Below are 21,049 nucleotides of genomic sequence, written 5' to 3' on the forward strand. Positions count from 1 at the left end.
CATTATATCATGCTACATCCACATTATATCATGCCACATCCGCATCATATCATGCTACATCCACATTATATCATGCCACATCCACATTATATCATGCCACATCCACATCATATCATGCTACATCCACATTATATCATGCCACATCCACATCATATCATGCCACATTCACATTATATCATGCTACATCTACACCAAATCATGCCTCATCCACATTGTATTCATCTTTTAACACCACTGAACAGGTTTAAGAATATTATTTGTTGCATTTCATGCAACCTTTAATACATAATAAGCGCGGCACCACAACATATCAGATTGCCACCAGTGCACCATTAATACACCCTTACCACACCATTAACACACCCCTACCACCCTATTAATACTCCGTCAGCACACGATAAGCACACAATGAGCACACTATCAGCACACCAAATAAAGGGAGCCTTACTTGATATCCCAGAACGCTTTAATAGTCGCGTCTTTTGAATCATCCTTGTTCCATATTTCTATGACAGGTGGATGGTGGAGACGAAGGAGGGCCTCCATAGCCTCACTCGACAAGTCAAGCATGGTTGTGACAAGCGTAACCAAGTGGTTAATGAGATCAGAAGAGGCCTTGTGTCGCTCCTCACTGGTGCTGTTGGGAGAACTCTGTCAGAAAGATTAAATAGAGAAACTATGTACAGTAATACTTCAACTTACGAGTGCTCCAACGTACGAGAAACTTGAGATACGAGCCAGCTTTTAAGCAAGTTTCAGCACTAACATACGAGCCATGTTTGAGATACGAGCACGTGAGTCAGTTGCCAAGTATGCCGGAGGTGTTTTATGAGAACAGCATCACTCTGTATTTTTCAACTACTCAGGTTATACTTTTGTACCGTGTTTTTTGTGCGATTTTCAGTGCAGAATTATGTGAATTAAAAGTACTCTGCGTTGACCGAAAGTTTGCTAGTAAAATGAAAGATAATGCAAAGAAAAAGCGAATGATAACAGTTGATATTAAACGGAAAATTATTGAAAAATATGCAAAATGTGTATGCGTGATTGAACTAGCTTATCAATATGACAGAGATACATCCACAATTATCAAACAGAAGGACTATATTCAGGGCGTTTAGTTCGCAAAAGGACTGGCCATAGTTTCTAAACGGTGCAGCGATCTTCACGACCGCTGATGGAGAGACTGCTCAGGCATTGGATAAACAATTGGCCGGTGACAGCGTAACTAAAACGATGCTATATGTAAAGGCTATCTAGCAAAACTATAAAAATAGACATTCGGACGAATTGGCTAGTGGTCATGCATTAACCTTTTGTGACGACACCGGCGTTCTCCTAATTGCAACATGTTGAAAGGGCGACAAAGGCAAACGTCTTTAGATAGGATTATCTTAAAACGACCGGCTAGTCGTGAAAGCAAAAGAAAGAAAAATTTGCTAACCAGCGAGAAACTTCAAACTACGAACGCCGAAGAAATTTTAAATACGTTAAGTTAAAAATGAAAGTTTGCTTTTAGGTTTGCTTCTACGTTTGTTTTTTAAGACATTGATAAAATCCAAATTTATCAAAGTCAACTGTTGTAATGAAGGATAACTTATATCTCCCTCTCTAGCAAATGCTAGCGTTAGCTGCTATTGTATGTATTTAATTTTACATTTTAATTAATCACATTTCCTTGCATTATTTTTTAATTGTTGCTTTTTGAAAGCATTTGGTAAATTAGGACAATAACCAACATGTTTTTTCTGTTAAAATATTTTGTTTTGAGTGTTTTATTTACATTTTTAGAGTATGGAAACCAATCAATATATATTTAATGGTTCTATATATAAATAAATTGCACCAACATGCGAGTAAATTAACATACGAGCTCAGTCTCGGAACGCATTAAGCTCGTAAGTCGAAGTATGACTGTAGTTACAGGCCTGTAGAATCTTCAGATAATCTTGATGCCATAAAACAGTGAGTAGCTCTATGACTTATAAACTATGCACCTTTGACACATCTGAGTAGTTCTATGACTTACAAACTATGCAGCCTTGACATACAATGTTTAGCTCTATGGCTAGAAGTGTAAGCACTATTGATATACTATCTCTAGAGAAATAAGATATTCCTAGAGAGGAACAATAGCCAGCATACACTTAGCATGAGACGAGGGTCAGCATTGATGAGTTTGACCATTTCACAGAGCAGCTGTTTTGGACTGATCATATCCTCCGCTTTCTCTTTGAGTTTCAGTCCAACTTTTTGCATGAGAGCAGCCTGCGTTATATACAAGTACAGCAGCAAATATTTAAAGATTAGATCTTCATGACATCATATATACACACCATTACAAAAAACTCTCTCTTTGACTTGATACATAAAAATACTATAGTCATCTTAGACCTACTTCAACACATGATACAAAATGTCGGCAAATACTTCAGTGCTGTAACTGTGAAGTGAAATACCTCTAAAGTTACAGGATATATTATAGGGTTTACATCTGTAACGAGACACTTCAGAGCAGACAAATACCTGAGGAGGTGGGACACGATTAGGGATCATCAGCATTACTGACTGCATGGTGTCACTAAACATCTTCCTTAGCTCTTCTCCTTTGCTGTAGACAACTCCTATTTTGGGCCACCATGTAATCTTTTTCTGTTTAATGATGATGAGAAGTCCACGAACTAGCATAAAGTGGTACTGAGTCGGAGCCGATGGGTTTAAACAGATCTGAAAACAACAGTTTATCAATGAATGGACGCATTCTAATGATATTTCACTCAGCGTTTCCTAGATCTTATCTTACAATCCATGGTTATCACAAAATGAATAAGAATCACATCATGATGCATATTTCTACATACAAATCAATGAAAAACCCATAGCTATTCGATGCTATGTGTATGACACGTGTCAAAAGTGAGTCATGTCTAATCACTGACATGCGTATGACACTTGTCAGAAGTAAGTCATGGGCATTCAATGCTATGCGTATGACACTTTTGGAAGTGAGTCATGGTGTTCAATGTTATGCGTACGACACCTGTCAAGGTGAGTCATGGCTACTCAACGCTAATGGTAAGACACCTCTCAGAAGCTAGTCATGGTTATTCACATCTGTATACTATGTGTACAATACCTGTCAAAAGTGAGTCATGACTATTCAATGGTATGACTATGACACCTGCCAGAAGTGAGTCCTGATTATTCAATGCTATGTGTATGACATACATTATAAGTTAGCCAAGGCTATTCAATGCTATGTATACCAAATATTTTGTAAGGAATTTGTGACAATTAAATACTCGTTGTATGTATGGGAAATTGTCATGAGAAAAACCAGCGCATTCCAGTAAATAATGGCCTCTTTATCAAATTAGAGCATCTATACATTTAATGTAGGAAGAAGTAACAATCTAAACTTTTTCCCCATAATTCAAAGCAGACAACACCCAAATCAAAACAACATGTAAATAAATTCCGGCACCAAAGTAAATATTAGTAGAAAAGTAAGCTACAATACCATAAAGAAAGCAATCCCAACATCACGGAAAGAGAAGACAACAGCAAGTGAGAGAGCGGAAGTAAAGAATCACGTCTAGAAGAAGAAGAGGATTACATCTTACACTTAAGACTACCTGCAGGACATCATTACAGTGAGGTGTCGTGCGGTAGAAGGAGACAAAGCAGTCTATCATCAGCTCTATGTCTTCCTTGGGTGTGCTCGTCTTGAACGGCTTATTCGGGTTAAACAAAACGGCCTGTCAAATCAGTAAATAAGAACTACAGCATATGCTGACATCAGTAATTCCGATCAAACTTGTATGTAAAGATTTTTTAGTTTAATATTAGGCAACATCGTGATACATACTTGGGTAATTCAATAAGTAAAGACACTTTTCAATCTAAAAGTTTTCATTTTTATCATGTCACTTTATACAGTATTTTAATATTTTAAAATAGGCGCTCTACATCCCAATACACTTGTTTCAACACTTTACTAGCTTTTATTATGCCACTAGAATAGAAGGTTTCTGGAGTGCAGAGCCAGTCTCAGTGTTTTCTACAGTTGAAAAGTAAAGTTCACGTGAAAGATCCTTCATGGACCAACAGATGACAGTCACTGGTAATTAAACCTGGTCTGTAAAGTTAGTATCTGAAAGTCTCCTAGTTAAAACTGGTCATCTTTTCATTAGCAGTTGTATTAAGTCAATAGTGTCTTTACTAATTGAAACCAACAGATATACTATAGCTGGCCTGAAAGTATCATGTATAGAGTTCGACTGCATATGCATTAAACTAATATGTTATTCTATGTGCAAATGTAGAACCATAAGCAAACACAAATGTATTTTTGAGAGGAGCAAGGGCTCAAATTTCTCAATAGTTCTGCTCAAATCTCAGCAACTCTGAGATGAGAAATTTTAATTTTCGCACCATTTCAATTGAAGCTTGTGAGCAGATACTTTGTAAATTTTACTAATTCTAAGGTTAGCTAGGTGTTTACTTTAAGATACAGAAAAGGTTTGGCCTACCTTGAGGTCAAGTACAACACTCTTGACTAATGTGAGCAAAACACTGCTGTTCTCTGTAGACTTGACAAAAGTGAATGCTTTGCACATTCGCACACAAGCGGTCACAGCGCCTTCTATAAGCGCAAGCTTGTTATTCTGAGGATTGACCGCTTTTCTCAACTCATCAACAAATTGTTTTTTCTTTAGATGCTGGGTGCTGTTAAATATAACAGACATCTGTTTAGTGCTGCTATTTGCTTACTAAATAAACATCTAGTTCTCAGTGAAATTATTACACTGATTATCTTCACGTAAGCTTTTGGGCTTAGATCAGTCACCAAGAATAATAACTCTGTGTGATAAATAGACATTTAATAGGTCAATAAAGGATGATAATTCTGTGTGGTATATAGACATTTAATAGGTCAATGAAGGATGATAACTCTGTGTGGTAAATAGACATTTAATAGGTCACTGAGGGATGACAACTCTGTGGTAAATAGACATTTAATAGGTCAATGAAGGATGATAACTCCGTGTGGCAAATAGACATTTAATAGGTTAATGAAGTATGATAACTCCATGTGGTAAACAGACATTTAATAAGTCAATGAAGAGGAAGCAAGGTCTGGGCAATCAGATGAAAAACATATGTTATATTTTTCCAATAACTATAGAAAACTTCATATTAGTAACTCTGTTAACTATTAGTTCAATTAATACTAGCAAGTGATAGTACATTTACCCCTACACTCTATATAATACTAACACTAATTATAATATAATTTATATAAAAATAAAGTTTCAATTTCACCATTTTTATTATTCCCCGTGCATTATCTTATTGAAAAATAACTGAAACAAACTCATACAGTCAACTCAACCTCAAGTAAAACGACAATCCATGAAATTTATCATAATCCAAATCTCAGATAATAACACAATTCATGGTTACTGTATCACGCAGTCTTAAACCAAATATAAGACTGTACACATGCCAATAGGTCTTCAGCAAAAATACAAATCATGGCTTATACAGTCCAAAACAGTTTCACATACAACTATATAAGTAATTTTACATTACTGAATCACATGGGCTGAGGTAGAAGTACAAGTGATGACTGCATAGTCTAGCAATGAGGTCTACAGTCTAGCAATGAGGTCTATAAGAAGAAAGCAGATATACAATGAGCATGTGTAAAAGTTACACTTGAGCTACAGTAAACCAACAAAAGCAAAAGATTCACTCCAAACAAAGAGGTGACAATGTGAGGAGAACTAGTGAGGCAGTAACTATGTCAGAATTGCGCTAATGGGTCACAGTAAACCAGCGAGGAGGGCATGTGGGCAAGGAGGGCATGAGGGCGAAGAGGGCTGGCTAAGTTGCTCACCTTATCAACAGATAAGTATATCTATCTGCAGAAGAGTGTCTCCTGCACAGGGAGCTAATGATAAGTAATTGGTTATTTAACACAAACGAATAAGAAAGAAATACAAGAAGGCTGTCTGCCCAAATGTCTGCTGTCTGCCCTGTGTCAAAATACAGGAGCCAGACACAGTCTACTGATCTTCACTAATAGCTGACTCAATCCACACACTAACTTAGATCTCTCGTGTCAACATAGGTTTTTTTATTACAAAAGGTATACACAAAGTATGAATAATATTATTTGTTGATATCTGAGAAAGAGAAAACATAAAAAATTTAATACTAATAAATAGTTGTTATTCTGTCCCCCTATTCAGTGATTGATTATACTGATTTTAATCATAAAAAATTGGAATCTTGAAACGTATTGTTTACATTCTAGAAAAAAGTTGTTCGCAGAGGTTATGAGCTACGCTGCTCAGGTATGGATAAAAGTAATCTGCCAGTATCAGACTTAATTAGACATTTAAACGTGAGTAATAAAAATATACAACCTATATTATTGGTCAGTTTGGTAGATGGAGATACTAGATATATGTACATGTATTACTATCATCAACAGTAAACTACGGTAGTAGATATAGGTACATATATATACATGTATGTATATATATAAGTATATATATATCTAGCTCATATATTATGATATCAGTATGTTTAGTTTGAACTTTTCTAGCAGGTGATATAAAAGTTGTATATCTCCACAGATTGTTATGTAGGTTTCTACGCTGAAAGTGTATTTACACCAATACAAAGGCCTGACAGGAGTCAAAACTGTGGGTTATAACGAACCTTTAGTTCAAAGTCTACATTTAATTAATAGTTTTCCAACCAAAAGTGAGCTTCCATAAAAAGAACTGTTTTTAGTACAAAACTAAAATAACATGTTTTCCTTAAGTAAAAGTAGAAGCCGAGAGTAATAACTTCGAATTAAATGTTTAACAATTGGAGTAATATATCTTTGGGTATATTCTTAGCCATATAGCCACAGCTGTGTAATATACCTGCAACTGTGTAATATACCTGCAACTGTGTAATATACCTGCAACTGTGTTATATACCTGCAACTGTGTAATATACCTGCAACTGTGTAATATACCTGCAACTGTGTAATATACCTGCAACTGTGTAATATACCTGCAACTGTGTAATATACCCGCAACTGTGTAATATACCCGCAACTGTGTAATATACCCGCAACTGTGTAATATACCTGCAACTGTGTAATATACCCGCAACTGTGTAATATACCTGCAACTGTGTAATATACCCACAACTGTGTCATATACCCGCAACTGTGTAATATACCCACAACTGTGTCATATACCTGCAACTGTGTAATATACCTGCAACTGTGTTATATACCTGCAACTGTGTAATATACCTGCAACTGTGTAATATACCTGCAACTGTGTTATATACCTGCAACTGTGTAATATACCTGCAACTGTGTAATATACCTGCAACTGTGTTATATACCCGCAACTGTGTAATATACCTGCAACTGTGTAATATACCTGCAACTGTGTAATATACCCGCAACTGTGTAATATACCTGCAACTGTGTAATATACCCACAACTGTGTCATATACCCGCAACTGTGTAATATACCCACAACTGTGTCATATACCCACAACTGCGTCCCAAACCCACACCTGGGTCACATACCCACCATTGTGACATGTACCCACAATCTGTCATACACCCACAACAAGGAAGGTAGGTACCTGCAAGGAGCACCCGTATCACTGCTCGTGATCTCCTCAAGGAACTTGGGCGTTATGACAAGGAGCATTATGAGCAAAGGCCAGACAGCAGACTTCTTTCTCTGACTGCCATCAGCGAATGAGCTGAACATCTCGAATAGTCGATCACACAGATCTGCATGAAGCACAAGTACATACAGTGTACAACAGTGCGTCACGTCTCACGTGATGCATGAACAATACATGGTATTTACTAAACCTGTATAGAATAGCAGCAAATATCAGCATCATGCACTCAACACAGCAGAAATGGCAGCAGCCATCAGTGGGAGATTTGTAAATATAGTTTAGATTCTACGAAGGTCATGCTGCGATACGACTGCGATGGCAATCACATGTGAATCATCTAGTAGAGTCGTACCTCAATATATGAAAAACCCGACATATGAAAAAACCGAGATACATACATATTTATGCCTTGAGCTGTGAGAAAACTTTGGGATACGAGCATACGAGCTGGTCCTCGATAACCACTGAATGACCAAGTACACGAGAGAGCCAGTTTTCAAGAACAGCATCGCTCGTTCGTTCTCGGCGAACCAGTTTTAAAAAAGTTTGAAAAAGGTTGGCTAAATATTATAGTGAAAGCGAGGCGAAAAGCGCGAAGCCAAAAAAAGATAATCAAAAAATTAAAGCGAGGACAAAATTAGAGTTAATTGTAGTAAAAGATTAAGACAAAGCTTGAAGCCCGTGTTTAGTAAGCTAAATTCATTTGAGTTCAATTAAAAGTTTGAGTTCTGTAACAAAATTCTAGTGTGCCGAAAGCGTTGCTGTCAAGTCTCTCACATCGCCGTTAGCCACTAAGTCTGTTTCGAAAGTAGCAACTCCATACAGTACTCTGCAACGTAATGTTACATTTTATTGCGGATCATAACCACTAAACAGGTCTTCGTTACTTTTGCGCGTAGGTGGTGAATTACAATAATTAAAACTCTTTTTTCTTTTGTAACATCAAGTTTTTAGGTGGTTTTGTTTCATAATATGAGAATGGATTAGTTTGTATTTAGTTAATTTATATAGGAAGTAGTGCTTCGAAATACGAAAACCTTGACATATGAGCTCAGTCTCAGAACGCATTATACTCATATGTTGAGGCGCGACTGTATCTGACTTGTATATGGTAGGCCAGTTGAATAAACAACAGTGTTCACAAATTACAAGCATGTTCACGGAAATGCGTCGCAAGGGCGTCATCAACGCATAAACAGTCAGAAACAGTTTGTAAGTCAGAGTAATAAATGTGTAATAGGTTTATTTAACTATTTTTAAACTCAGGGTGCTAACACAAACTATTATTACATGTTTTTATTAGGTATTACATACATAATATTATACATTATATTATCATGTATGATGATTATTTGTTGTTGGACTGGATTTTTCCAGCTTATGTTGCATAAATACTCCAGCTAGCAACAGGCACGAGCTGGATACACGTTATTGATGAGAAGAACTCAAATAAAACTTCTTTGTGAGCCAATTTACATGATTCACTCCCCAATGGTGTAGTTACTAAACACTGTACTAGCTCCCCAATGATGCAGTGACTAAACACTGTACTAGCTCCCTAATGGTGCAGTGACTAAACACTGTACTAGCTCCCCAATGGTGCAGTGACTAAACACTGTACTAGCTCCCTAATGGTGCAGTGACTAAACACTGTACTAGCTTCCTAATGGTGCAGTGACTAAACACTGTACTAGCTCCCTAATGGTGCAGTAACTAAACACTGTACTAGCTCCCTAATGGTGCAGGGACTAAACACTGTACTAGCTCCCTCATGGTGCAGTGACTAAACACTGTACTAGCTCCCTAATGGTGCAGTGACTAAACACTGTACTAGCTCCCTAATGGTGCAGGGACTAAACACTATACTAGCTCCCTCATGGTGCAGTGACTAAACACTGTACTAGCTCCTAAATGAAATTCAAATAAGTGAATGATCTCAAAGCACGGCTCTCCCTACTCACCTGCCAATGCATCATTTGGCTTGAAAACAAGGCCTGCAAATTCGTCGTGATGTTTCTCCATCCAAGTCCATATGACCTTCTCTAAATTGATGGCGAGTGAGAGGTACAGAACCTTCTTCATATTCCTCTGCTGAGTGATGACTGGTGAACAGACATAGATAATAGCAGTAAGCTATGTTACGACTAGTGAACAGATACAGTTGATAGCTTACAGCTATCGACTAAATCTGTTTACCAATAACTATCTGTATCAATAGCTATCTGTAACCAATCTGTATCGATAACTATCGACAACAATAGTTATTGTAAAGTCATTCAATTAAAAAAGTTAAGTTTGTTTCCTATTTGAATAGCCCAAGGAGTGGGTTTGGGAAGATCCTGGAACAGATTAGGATATTTAAATGTATTTCACGGTTCATATAATATATAACATAAAAGGCAGGCCTACAAGGTAAAAGTTTTCAGATCCGAATATTTACATTTTAAGAGTGTATACTGTAACTTGGTCTATAACTGAGTACAATCGCGTGTAAATACATGTGGTGTGGCAACAGCATTCGCGTGTAAATACATGTGGTGTGGCAACAGTTTAAATAGTCTTTCTGATTCATGACAAAATTTAACACTAATAACCTTCAAGGCTATTGACAGCTATCCTTATTGGGGTGGTGAATTAATATTTTCAGATATTACTATGGTGTCTGTCAACCCAGCCAATAGGAGTAGAGTTTGTGTAAAATGCAAGTAATGGAACTAACAAGCCAATGAGGTCTAACGGTATTGGTCACCGTGTTTTAACTGAAGACTGACAGGAGAGGCAGCATTTGAGTAGTCAAACCAAACAAATTGAAAAGCAGCACTGCCATGTGAAATGAGCTCGAACAACACTAGCATAGCTAGTGCAGCTGTTTTGCAATATCTAAATCCTAGCAATGCATTTAGATGACCACAGAACTTGTCAGTGAATGTAAGCACCTGCTGTGGACATAGAAAAAATCTTACTACAGTTTGCATGAGCTAATAATCAATATATTGATGCTTCCTATTAGGGAGCATCAGATTACGGTTTCACATACTGTGAGTCAACCATATCGCTTACCCGTCATGACAGCGATGAGCCTGGAGAGGTCAATGTCTAAATGCTGCAGGAGATTAATATCAGAAGTGTCAGGGTTGTCCTCATTCCCATTTTGTATTGTTTGTATTCTGAAAAACCATAACTACATACTGTAGTTATGCATGACTGATTGAGGAACCTAACCATGTAACATAATTCTATTAGCCAGTACTAGCTGAAGTAGTCTGTGTGTTGTTGGGCTGTCTTTTATCTTTTTCTTTCAATTTGCAGAGATTTGTTATCTATGTGAGTCATACCTTACTCACCACCTGCCAACTAGGCTCAGCACCTCCATCAGCCAAGCTATTGCGCACATGGAGCCTTATCAATGATTTTTATGGTGCATTGTTTCCCAATTGCTTTACTTCAAGAAAAAATGAAATTCAATTCAATAGCATTCAAAAGAGCAGCCGTGACCTAGTAATCTAGAGCGGCTGACCTACAAACAACAGCTTGGGCTTCAATTATCAAAATAACTGTTGGTGACAGGAATGACATTCAACCTTGAATTGCTTTCTGCAACTGGCATGTCCTCCAGTCATCGAGGGTACCTTGTCACTGAACTCAAACATGTCCAGCCACTATTACAGAGCCATTGTTTGTGAGACAATGTTCTTAAAACACATACACCCACCCACTGCTTGCACAGATCAGACTCAATCTTTGAGGGATTGCCCACACAGCGGTCAAGTACACTGGTAGGTAAACAAATGAAAATCCGTACTGACTAAAAGCAAAATCAAAATGAAAACTTTAAAAGATCAGCTGAGTCCAAAGATTGAAACAAATTAAATACAGTCAAACATGGATAACTCGAACTTCACGGGACCGAGCGAGAGTGTTCGAATTTTCAGAGCGTTCAAGTTATCAGAGCACTGTCACAAGTCCATGTATTTACTTATTTATTAGTAGATACATGTACATATACAAACTATAATATAAATCAAAAGCACAAATGGTTTGTTTCAAATTAAATGCTTTTAATGTAAAGTTTAAAACGTTTTTATCAAAAAGTATAGAGAATTTTCTATCACTTGAGATTGGTTTGTTGTTTGAGGTGATGTTATTGCCAGGACGTTTTTTAGATTGACATTGGCAAAACTTGATCGTTGTTGAAATGCTCAAAAGAAAAGACATCTTTTTCTTTTGAGCGTTTTACCCACGATCAATTTTGCCGATTTTTCTTGAAGTTTATGCAAAGATTACCTCACTTTACCTTGCTTCCGAAGGGCGATCGCTAAGCGGATGTTTGGTATAAATCAAATTTCACCAAACCTTTAGAAAAGTCGTTGACAAAAATATTTTGCCGATGGTGGTAATAACGACGCTTATGAATTACGAAAAGTTGAGGTTTACCTCTATGGCTTGAAATAAAGTGATTTTCTAAAGCGATAACAACCGTTTCGGTAGTCGTTGGGCAAAAAACAGTTTGAGTTAACAGTGTTGACTTCGAGTTATCTATAGCAATTTATCATTACGGGAGAATGGACCAAAGAAACCGTTCGAGCTAACCATGTGTTCGAGCTATCCGTGGGCGAGTTATCCATGTTTGACTGTATGTTATTTTGCTGCGACTACTAACAGTGTTAACACTGACTAGACTTACCGACGAGAGACCCTGGAAAATATAGCGTTAAAATGGGAATGACTTAACGCGTAGAGAACCCTTTCAGCCTGCCCCTTCACTTCCTTACATAACTGTACAGAGGCGTCCCAGGGTGCATTCAACAGCTACAAGAGAATCATGTTCAGCCATCAGTCAGAAATAAAAAGCTCCGCGAAAAGTGATGATACGACAAGACAGATTAGGAATGTACCTGTAACACTTGAGGCAGCAAAGTGTTGACCACATGAGCATCATTCTCTTGTCTCAGCATCGCCGGCTACAAGCGTAATGACCGGTAAATGTGTATTAATAGGGGATTTTGGATAAAGGTAGTGGCTACCCACTACTCATTATACTCAAGAAAATCGGTGTGTCGTGCAAGGAGGCAGAGCAAATTACATTAATGCAAATTTCATGAATGTTCCCCAAATAAACCAATCTACAAAGACAATCTTCGCTTTGACACACGCTAATATGAACCTTTCATGCCATGTACTGCATTGCATGATTAGATATATTGCAATTGGGTGTTATAGTTCTTTGTATAGCCTTTTTAATGCTTCTGTGAGCTTAAAGTGTCAATCAGGGATGGCAAGGGAGGATAAGTGTCAATCAGGGATGGCAAGGGAGGATAAGTGTCAATCAGGGATGGCAAGGGAGGATAAGTGTCAATCAGGGATGGCAAGGGAGGATAAGTGTCAATCAGGGATGGCAAGGGAGGATAAGTGTCAATCAGGGATGGCAAGGGAGGATAAGTGTCAATCAGGGATGGCAAGGGAGGATAAGTGTCAATCAGGGATGGCAAGGGAGGATAAGTGTCAATCAGGGATGGCAAGGGAGGATAAGACTGAGCTAAGTTTTACTTTAAAAGTGCATCAGACCAAACATAGCAATTTTAACTCTGTCCCCCTAACCTGCTAACATTAACCTACTCCATTTAACTCTGTCCACCTAACTTGCTAACATTAACCTACTCCATTTAACTCTGTCCACCTAACCTGCTAACATTAACCTACTCCATTTAACTCTGTCCACCTAACCTGCTAACATTAACCTACTCCATTTAACTCTGTCCACCTAACCTGCTAACATTAACCTACTCCATTTAACTCTGTCCACCTAACCTGCTAACATTAACCTACTCCATTTAACTCTGTCCACCTAACCTGCTAACATTAGCCTACTCCATTTAACTCTGTCCACCTAACCTGCTAACATTAACCTACTCCATTTAACTTTGTCCACCTAACCCGCTAACATTCTAAAAATGAAGACTTGCATCATGTTTTACCAATAGGAATAGCACTAGTGCCCCTGAACTACTACTACAGTTGTATTATTTGGACCTCATGTAATAAATTTAACAGCTAATGGTTATTAAGGTTTGTAATAATTACAGATTTTTACACAAAATTTCACATTTTTCGAACATACATTTAGTGTCTGTTACCACAGTCGATAGGCGGAGTGTTTGTATGAAATACAAACAATAGAACTAACTAGCCAACAAGGCTTATCTGTAACAGTACAGTCAAACCATACGCAGTTTTATCAATTCCAATATTTGCATGGTATGTTAAAGTTATTATATGCAGGACCATATCACAACTTACAATTCTGCTATATGCATATAATCTTATAATAATACATGTATGTTTTTTCAGCCTTTCCAGAGCATGAACGGCAACAACAAATACTTGAAGTAATTACACATGAAAGTGTGAAATACTAGTATCGCATATAGACAAAGACATATTCACTCTCTTCAGAAAAAATATACATTACAATTGAGACTGAGGACAAAAGATACAAGCAGAGGGAACAAGACATACCGCCCCGAAGAGACAGAGTTCAAGTGTCTCCATGATGGTGATGAGAGACACTCTGTAATTGTTCTCTCCTGATGGTAGCTTCTCAGCTGTTTCTTTCTGCGGTAAAAATACACCAATTGAAACTATCAGCAGCATTGCATTATGTGGTCTGATAAGAAGCACTAAAAGATGCAACTGCCAAATTAGCAAAAAAAGCTCCAAAAAAGTTAGTAAGGAGGAGGCAATAATTTTACAGAGGTGCTGGAATGTTCTTCTCATAAACGTAAAAGTTTCCACCACGATAAGTAAAATGTTTGCTATTCCTGTGATAATTACTAATGGCATCCTTACTGTCTGTTCTACGCTCTTCCAGACGTCTGTTAAAGCAGTAATAATGTCTGTGAACCTGTATTTGCTGATGGCCACCAGACATTTCTTGTTCTGCTCAAGTATCTGGAGAGATTCAACTGTCTGAAGCCCGGTGTTGATTGGCAGCTGAAGAAAACATGATTGCAAAGTCTTGTTAAGAGACAAGTTAAAGAGACAAACAAGTAGAAAATCTTTGAGAGCCATAAATATATACTAAAACACTAATTATCGTTTTGGTGCAGTAGGAGTTACACACAGCAACAAAAAAACCTTTTAGAGAACTACTATGATTACGGAGTGATAAGAATGTTGAACAGTTACCTGATCAGCAAACCTTTTCACAAGGGCTCCAACGAATGGCATCCTATCTTCAAATAGTGATGTCAACCTTCTAACAGCCACCCTCCAATACAAGGTTTATACTCTAAAAGCAATAATGCAATAAATAGATTTAGCTATCTATAGGAAAGAAAGCGATGGTGTATTGGGAGAAGCAAGTTTCTTCTTTCAACTTTGCCTGTTAGAGGGTTCCCACCGTAAATAATCTTTCTCCTGGTATTGTGACTATTTGCTCATGATAGTTGACCATCTATTATGACCATCTTTTCATGAGAGTTGGCACAGAAGTGCTTATTATTGGAGTTACAGGAGTCCATTATTGGAGTTGCTCACAATGTGAGCAACTCCAATAATGGGCTTCGAGAGACATGTACCAGCAAGTCATAAGCCTACTGATCATAAGCCAGCACCCTGACCACTGAACCATAGATGTTCCCTGGCAGAAGCCAGCTAGTTCACTCCATATGTGAGGGAAATGAAGCATCATAGTTCTAAACGGGTTGTTAGTGCTTTGCTTATTTGATGAGTTCAGTTACATGATAACTTTATTTTAAAACTGGATACTAAACTTCTCAAAATGTGGTGATAGATTTTCTTGTTCAGTTGTAAAGCAACACATTTTCAAGGGACTTTTAAGAGACTTATTGGAAAGTATCTTGTTAACTTTGATTAACCAAATGTAAACAAAAATTAGTGCTTACTGTTTTCCTAGAAAAGCAGAGGTGTAGGTAATGGAGCCATAGCATTGATGTTTGTGTTTTATGATTTGTTCTTGATAATATCAAAGAAAAAATACAAAACTGTTTTTCGAAATATTACTGCAGATCACAAGCAGCATAAAATAAAATTTAAAGACAGTAGACATATATTTGCAAAATGTTCGGACAAATAAAACTGATGATTTGTACATCCAATTTCACAATAATACCAAAAACTGTTAAATATTGATACCAAATACGCTACCAATTTAAAAGCCCAAACAATGCCATCAATGTTATCTCATCAGGCATACCGGAATATGAGAGAAGGCGAAGAGAAAGGCATGAAATTGTGCCTTGATGTTAAATGTATATCCTTATGCAAATCTACTGTACATAAAGGTCAAGAAATGCAAAAATAAGGTCATTCGGTGAGGAACCAAATTACAAATAAAAATAATTAGTGGCATCAATCAACCGTTCGTTGTGCCTTGATCCAAATGCACTGCAGTACAAAATGAATATATGTGGATATATCTGAGAATATGTACTAATAATTGTATGGCATAAGTCGGAAAAATTTCTGTTTAAAATGTTTCAATGTTTAACGTGCTGCTATGAACCATGTGCAAACGTGTAACACAATGGGACGAGACCACGTTTAAGTCTGGTCTAATTTTATAAAACGCTAAATTCAACACACAATAACTTCATCATTTTATAAGCCGATTCCGCAGTTGTATTATTACATTACCCATGCACACTGGAAATTCAGCTGGTGTACTCATAAGACTGAAAATTTAGGCAAATGTTTTTGAAATGACAAAATTGGCCTGTACATCTTTATATACCCAGACATAACCACAAACTAACCATTTGGCTTTGGTAGCAACTTTTAAAAATCTATTCACAAAGCGACCAGGTGTATTTAAACACTTTTGCTCACATCGTAAAGGCGCTAAATTATATGATTAAATGGAATCCTAAAAAAGAGCAGATGGTGGATTCCTGTATGAAAAATGTTGTGAGATGAATTGAAATAACTCTTGCCGCCCATTCCCAAATACCATTATTTATAGACGGCTATAAACAAAGAACTTCAATATCCTTTTCTGCTGTGTCTATTTCTGTCTAAATCAGTGAGACCACTTGGGTTAGTTTAAGATGAGCCAGAAATACAAAACAGGATGATTTTCAAAAAACCAAGGAATGTCAGTTGTTAGTAAGGTGTACTCAACACATTGAAGCTATAAGCAAACAACAGAGTTCACTGAACATTCTCAAAGATGCTGATAAAGTTAATAAGGGCCCGCGCTACATGCATCAATGATTCACCTAAGCAGTGTAAAAAAGACTGGTGTAGCCACGCAGTACCCGTGGAGGTTTGTTCAAAGTTGGAGACGATATCTTTAAACCAGAAAACCAACATTATACAATAGAAGATTATTCTAAATTTATCAATTTAAAGGGCTTAAGATGACAAGAAACTGATAATACATCACTTTTTTGAATAAAAAATGTGCAGGTCTACAGTATCAGTGACAGCGTACAGTAAGAATGGTTTGAAATACATTTCTAATGAGTTTGCCAAACTTGCAGTGCTGGAGACTCCATCACCCTAACAGCAGTCTTATATCCACTTAGTTGGAGAGTTATAAGCCACTATCAAAACCCCTCAGTGATCGATGAAAAGATGTGTAGATTCCAACCTAAGTGTACATAATGAAATATCAAAGCTCCAGAAGTGAAGTGGTATCTACAAGACCAACTAACAGACGGATTGGAAAAACTGTAGAACCTACAATTCCCTTGAAAATCTGCAAATCAACTGGAGGCAGTGAACTCGTCCAAGAAAAAGAAACAAAAGTTTAAAAATGCAAGCTCAACAAAGGTTTGAGGTTTTTCTAGGAAGGAAAAACGTCGGAAAGACCAAGAAATAATTCCAAAGCAATGTCGAACAATATTGTATAATGCGCAGTGGCTTGATGCTAATAAGTATTTGAGTGTAACGGTTTAAGCTTTCAATCCTTAGTTTCACTATTGTATATCTATGTTCACTGCAATACCCTACGTCCACAAAATCCCCAATTTTTGATTTTATTTTTTCGCTAGTTAAAATAGTGCAGATAATTATTTATGTCGTATTGTTGCTACTAGAATCAACAGAAAAACATTACTTGTGGCAATCCACTTGCAGATACATAACAGATGCAAGCATCATCATAGCAGTAATACTAATAAAAGCAGAAATGATAGCAAAAATAACTTTTCATTTTTTACGTATTCCCTACCACCATACAGATATACTATCCGCCGCTTGGATGAGTCTAACTCTATGACGGAAGACATTGGAAATCTTAACCAAGACCCTTTTTCTTATAGCCCTTTGAATACAATTACAGGCTGGTAATGATCAACAAGACGAGCAGGCTATTTTTATAGATGTCCTAGATATATAAAAGAAAGTGTCTCTAACCACTCTTCCTTGTTATGGTTACAAAAACCTACCAACTACCATACTGCGTCGTGAGCCACCACAGCGTCTATTTCATTAAGACATTTGCCTTATTTAGTGTAAGTTTCTTGGCATTGTTTTAGCTCATGTACTTCCGTCACTTTTGGGTTACTAAGGATAGTAACTGGCCACTTACATGTATATAATCTACCTTATACTTTAGGAGAGGCATCCAGATTACAACTATTGTTATGGATGATAATCGCAACGTTAAAAACTCAACAATAATATTTGATATGCCTATACAGTGCACCCCCCGAGTTACGATTTCCTTGTTTTACGGGTTTTTCTGCCTTCCGATGTGAAACAGGATGCTTTTCTGTCCCTTCCATACGGCCTTTTTCTTGCCATATTCCATCAACAAGAGTGTCTCTCGAAATTCTAATTTATCAGTCGGTGTGACTATGACGAAATGATCAGTCAGAATAACGAAGATGCTAATACGGTGTTCACCGAAATCCCTCTCACAATGCCTGACAGAGACACGATGCTTGTTCTCTCTCAGTTAAGCATTATTCCTTGTAAGTTACAGTGAAAACGAAACCGGAAACAGGTAACAAAGATTATGATGACAAGATTAAAGTTTAGTTAAGTAAGATACATACTAAAACTTAGCTTCAAGTGTGTTCAGTAAGCTAGATTCATTTAAGTTAAACTCAAAGTTTATGTGATACACCAGTCACGAATGTAAGAGCTCCATACGGTGCGTACTGTACAATGTAATGTTGAATTTTATTGCAGATCATAACCACTACATATACCTATGTTACTGTGGGTAACTATAGTTACTAAGGTTAATATACTATTTTGTTATTAATTGTTAACATGTGCAGTACATATATGAAATTTTGATTTGTTTTACCAGAGGGTGTTTGCATTGGATAATTACTATAGGTTTCTATATCCTTCTATACAGCATTTTCACTTTACGATGCCAACACCTGAGCGAATTGATGTCGTATGGCAGGGGGATGCACTGAAGTCTTATTTTTAACCATACTCTTCGACAATTATCTAATTGAGTCTTGCAAAATCCAATTGATCATTCAGAAAATTGAATCAGTTTCATTAGGACACAACAGGTAGTCTATAATTGCTTGAGATATGACTTTGCCCTACTTGAATTGAGTGACCCTCAATTCAGTAACTGTTGTGTTTCCATCAAGATTATATACATATCTGGCATTTTATCGTTTTGAGACTACTCAGGCATTGGGCATGTGCAGTTGGCTTCTGAAGGAATAAAGCATCTGCCTAGAAGCTTGTGATTGAATGATAATCATTTACATTAATATATACAATTGACTTTGTGACATACAAAATTTTAAAGCGGTTGGAAGGTTCTTGCTCATGTAACTTTACAATTGTGGCTGCTGATAACTTTTCTACACCAACATATGAGGTGGATTCAAAAGTCGATTTGTACATGAAGAAGTTAGAATGTTACTTCAATGTAGCAGGCTACATCCATGGTAAGAAAGTGCCAATCCTTCTTATGAGACTTAGTGCCACACAGCATCAGACCCTTTAGGACTTAGTTTTTCCTAATGTATTTCAAGACATGGATTTCTCAGATTTATGCAAAAAAATTTTTAATCATCAAGGCAGCCCTAGAAACCAGTAGTTGGAGTGTATTCAGTTTCACACACTGAATAGGAATGATGGCTAATCAATTTCTAACTTTGAGATGCACATTTAAAAAGCTGCCTCTTACTGTAACTTTGGTACTATGCTGAATGATATTCTATTGAGCCAATTCATTTTTGGGATCAAGCACACTGGCTTGTCACGAAAGCTGGTTGAAAGCATGAATGTCGAAGCACTTGTTGATGCTAAGCAAATGGGGAGAATTATTAAAACCAAGTTGCACGTAGATCTCAATGTTGATTCTGTAGCTCAGCCCGTTAACACTAAACCTGGAAAAATTGTGAAATTCTAGAGAGGAGTTTGTGCTTTGTGCAGATATCCAGACATGCTAGAGTTGGACAATGGTACTTTGTTCGTTTTTGGTGAACACAAGAGTTATTTTCATGAATGTGCATTGAAGTGGTTATCCGACCCTCTGTGGCCTCGGACCAATGGTGAAGTCAAAAGAGCCAATTGTACTATTTTAAAAACTCTAGAAACAGCTAATTTTGAAGGTGTTCATTTAAAAGATGCTCTGCAGGACTTTGTCACGGCATACAAATTCACACTACATACAGCTATAGGGCTTATGCCTTTCGCTTTGCTGTTAGATGGTAAAATAAAAACCAAACTGCTCATGATGTCTCGTACCATAACCAGAGCTTTAGAGGAAGCCAGAGATGTACATGCCCTCTATAAGCAAAGAATGAAAGATTATGTTAATAAGGGTGTGATGGAAACTTCTGGGATTATTGGTGATACAGCGACTCTGAGATGAGGACAAGAGACTAGCTTGACACTAATTATGATCCCAAGCAACATCACACCCTCGATAGGCCAGATTCTGATATGGTTTGTTTGAGTCTCTCTGGTCGTACTGCTAGCCTTGAACGGTCCATCCAAGTACAAATATTTTGTACTGGATTGGTTTAAAAAAGTAAACATAAAAGACTGCAGGCATTCTGTCGGCACTAAAAACAAGTTATTAAATGATAATCGTTTGCATTTATGTATATAACTAACTTTGCGACATACAAAACAGAATAGTAGCAATTTGGACTTGAAAGTACTCTAGAAAAGTCACATGGCACTATCACGTAAGCTAGCCCTTCAAATAAAATAAAGGAGAAGCTCACAAATATTTCGATTCAGTGTACGGCAAATACATTGTAAAATGGTCAATATTTAATTGCAAACCTATGAAATATTCTAACACGGTGGTACTACGGTGAACGTATATATAAATCAAATGTAACTATCATATCGATAATTAATAATATAAGAACAAGTA

General features: G+C 37.1%; 2 protein-coding genes across 2 annotated transcripts; both read right to left on the reverse strand.

Annotated features, from left to right (window-relative positions):
* Positions 1-444: 444 nt before the first annotated feature.
* Positions 445-2,259, reverse strand: LOC137390022 (neurofibromin-like). Its single transcript, XM_068076248.1, has 2 exons — positions 2,146-2,259; positions 445-651 (listed from the first exon to the last, which is right to left on the reverse strand). The coding sequence occupies exons 1-2, from the start codon at positions 2,257-2,259 to the stop codon at positions 445-447; spliced, it is 321 nt and encodes a 106-aa protein (XP_067932349.1).
* Positions 2,260-2,431: 172 nt separating this feature from the next.
* On the reverse strand, positions 2,432-12,671 carry LOC137390501 (neurofibromin-like). The gene is made up of 9 exons (XM_068076830.1): positions 12,612-12,671; positions 12,401-12,525; positions 10,777-10,883; positions 9,678-9,818; positions 7,669-7,822; positions 4,533-4,728; positions 3,624-3,758; positions 2,527-2,727; positions 2,432-2,443 (listed from the first exon to the last, which is right to left on the reverse strand). Exons 1-9 carry the CDS (start codon positions 12,669-12,671, stop codon positions 2,432-2,434), a joined length of 1,131 nt encoding a protein of 376 aa, XP_067932931.1.
* Between the last annotated feature and the right edge of the window lie 8,378 nt (positions 12,672-21,049).

This window comes from Watersipora subatra, chromosome 3 (assembly GCF_963576615.1).
Source record: "Watersipora subatra chromosome 3, tzWatSuba1.1, whole genome shotgun sequence".
NCBI lineage: Eukaryota > Metazoa > Bryozoa > Gymnolaemata > Cheilostomatida > Watersiporidae > Watersipora > Watersipora subatra.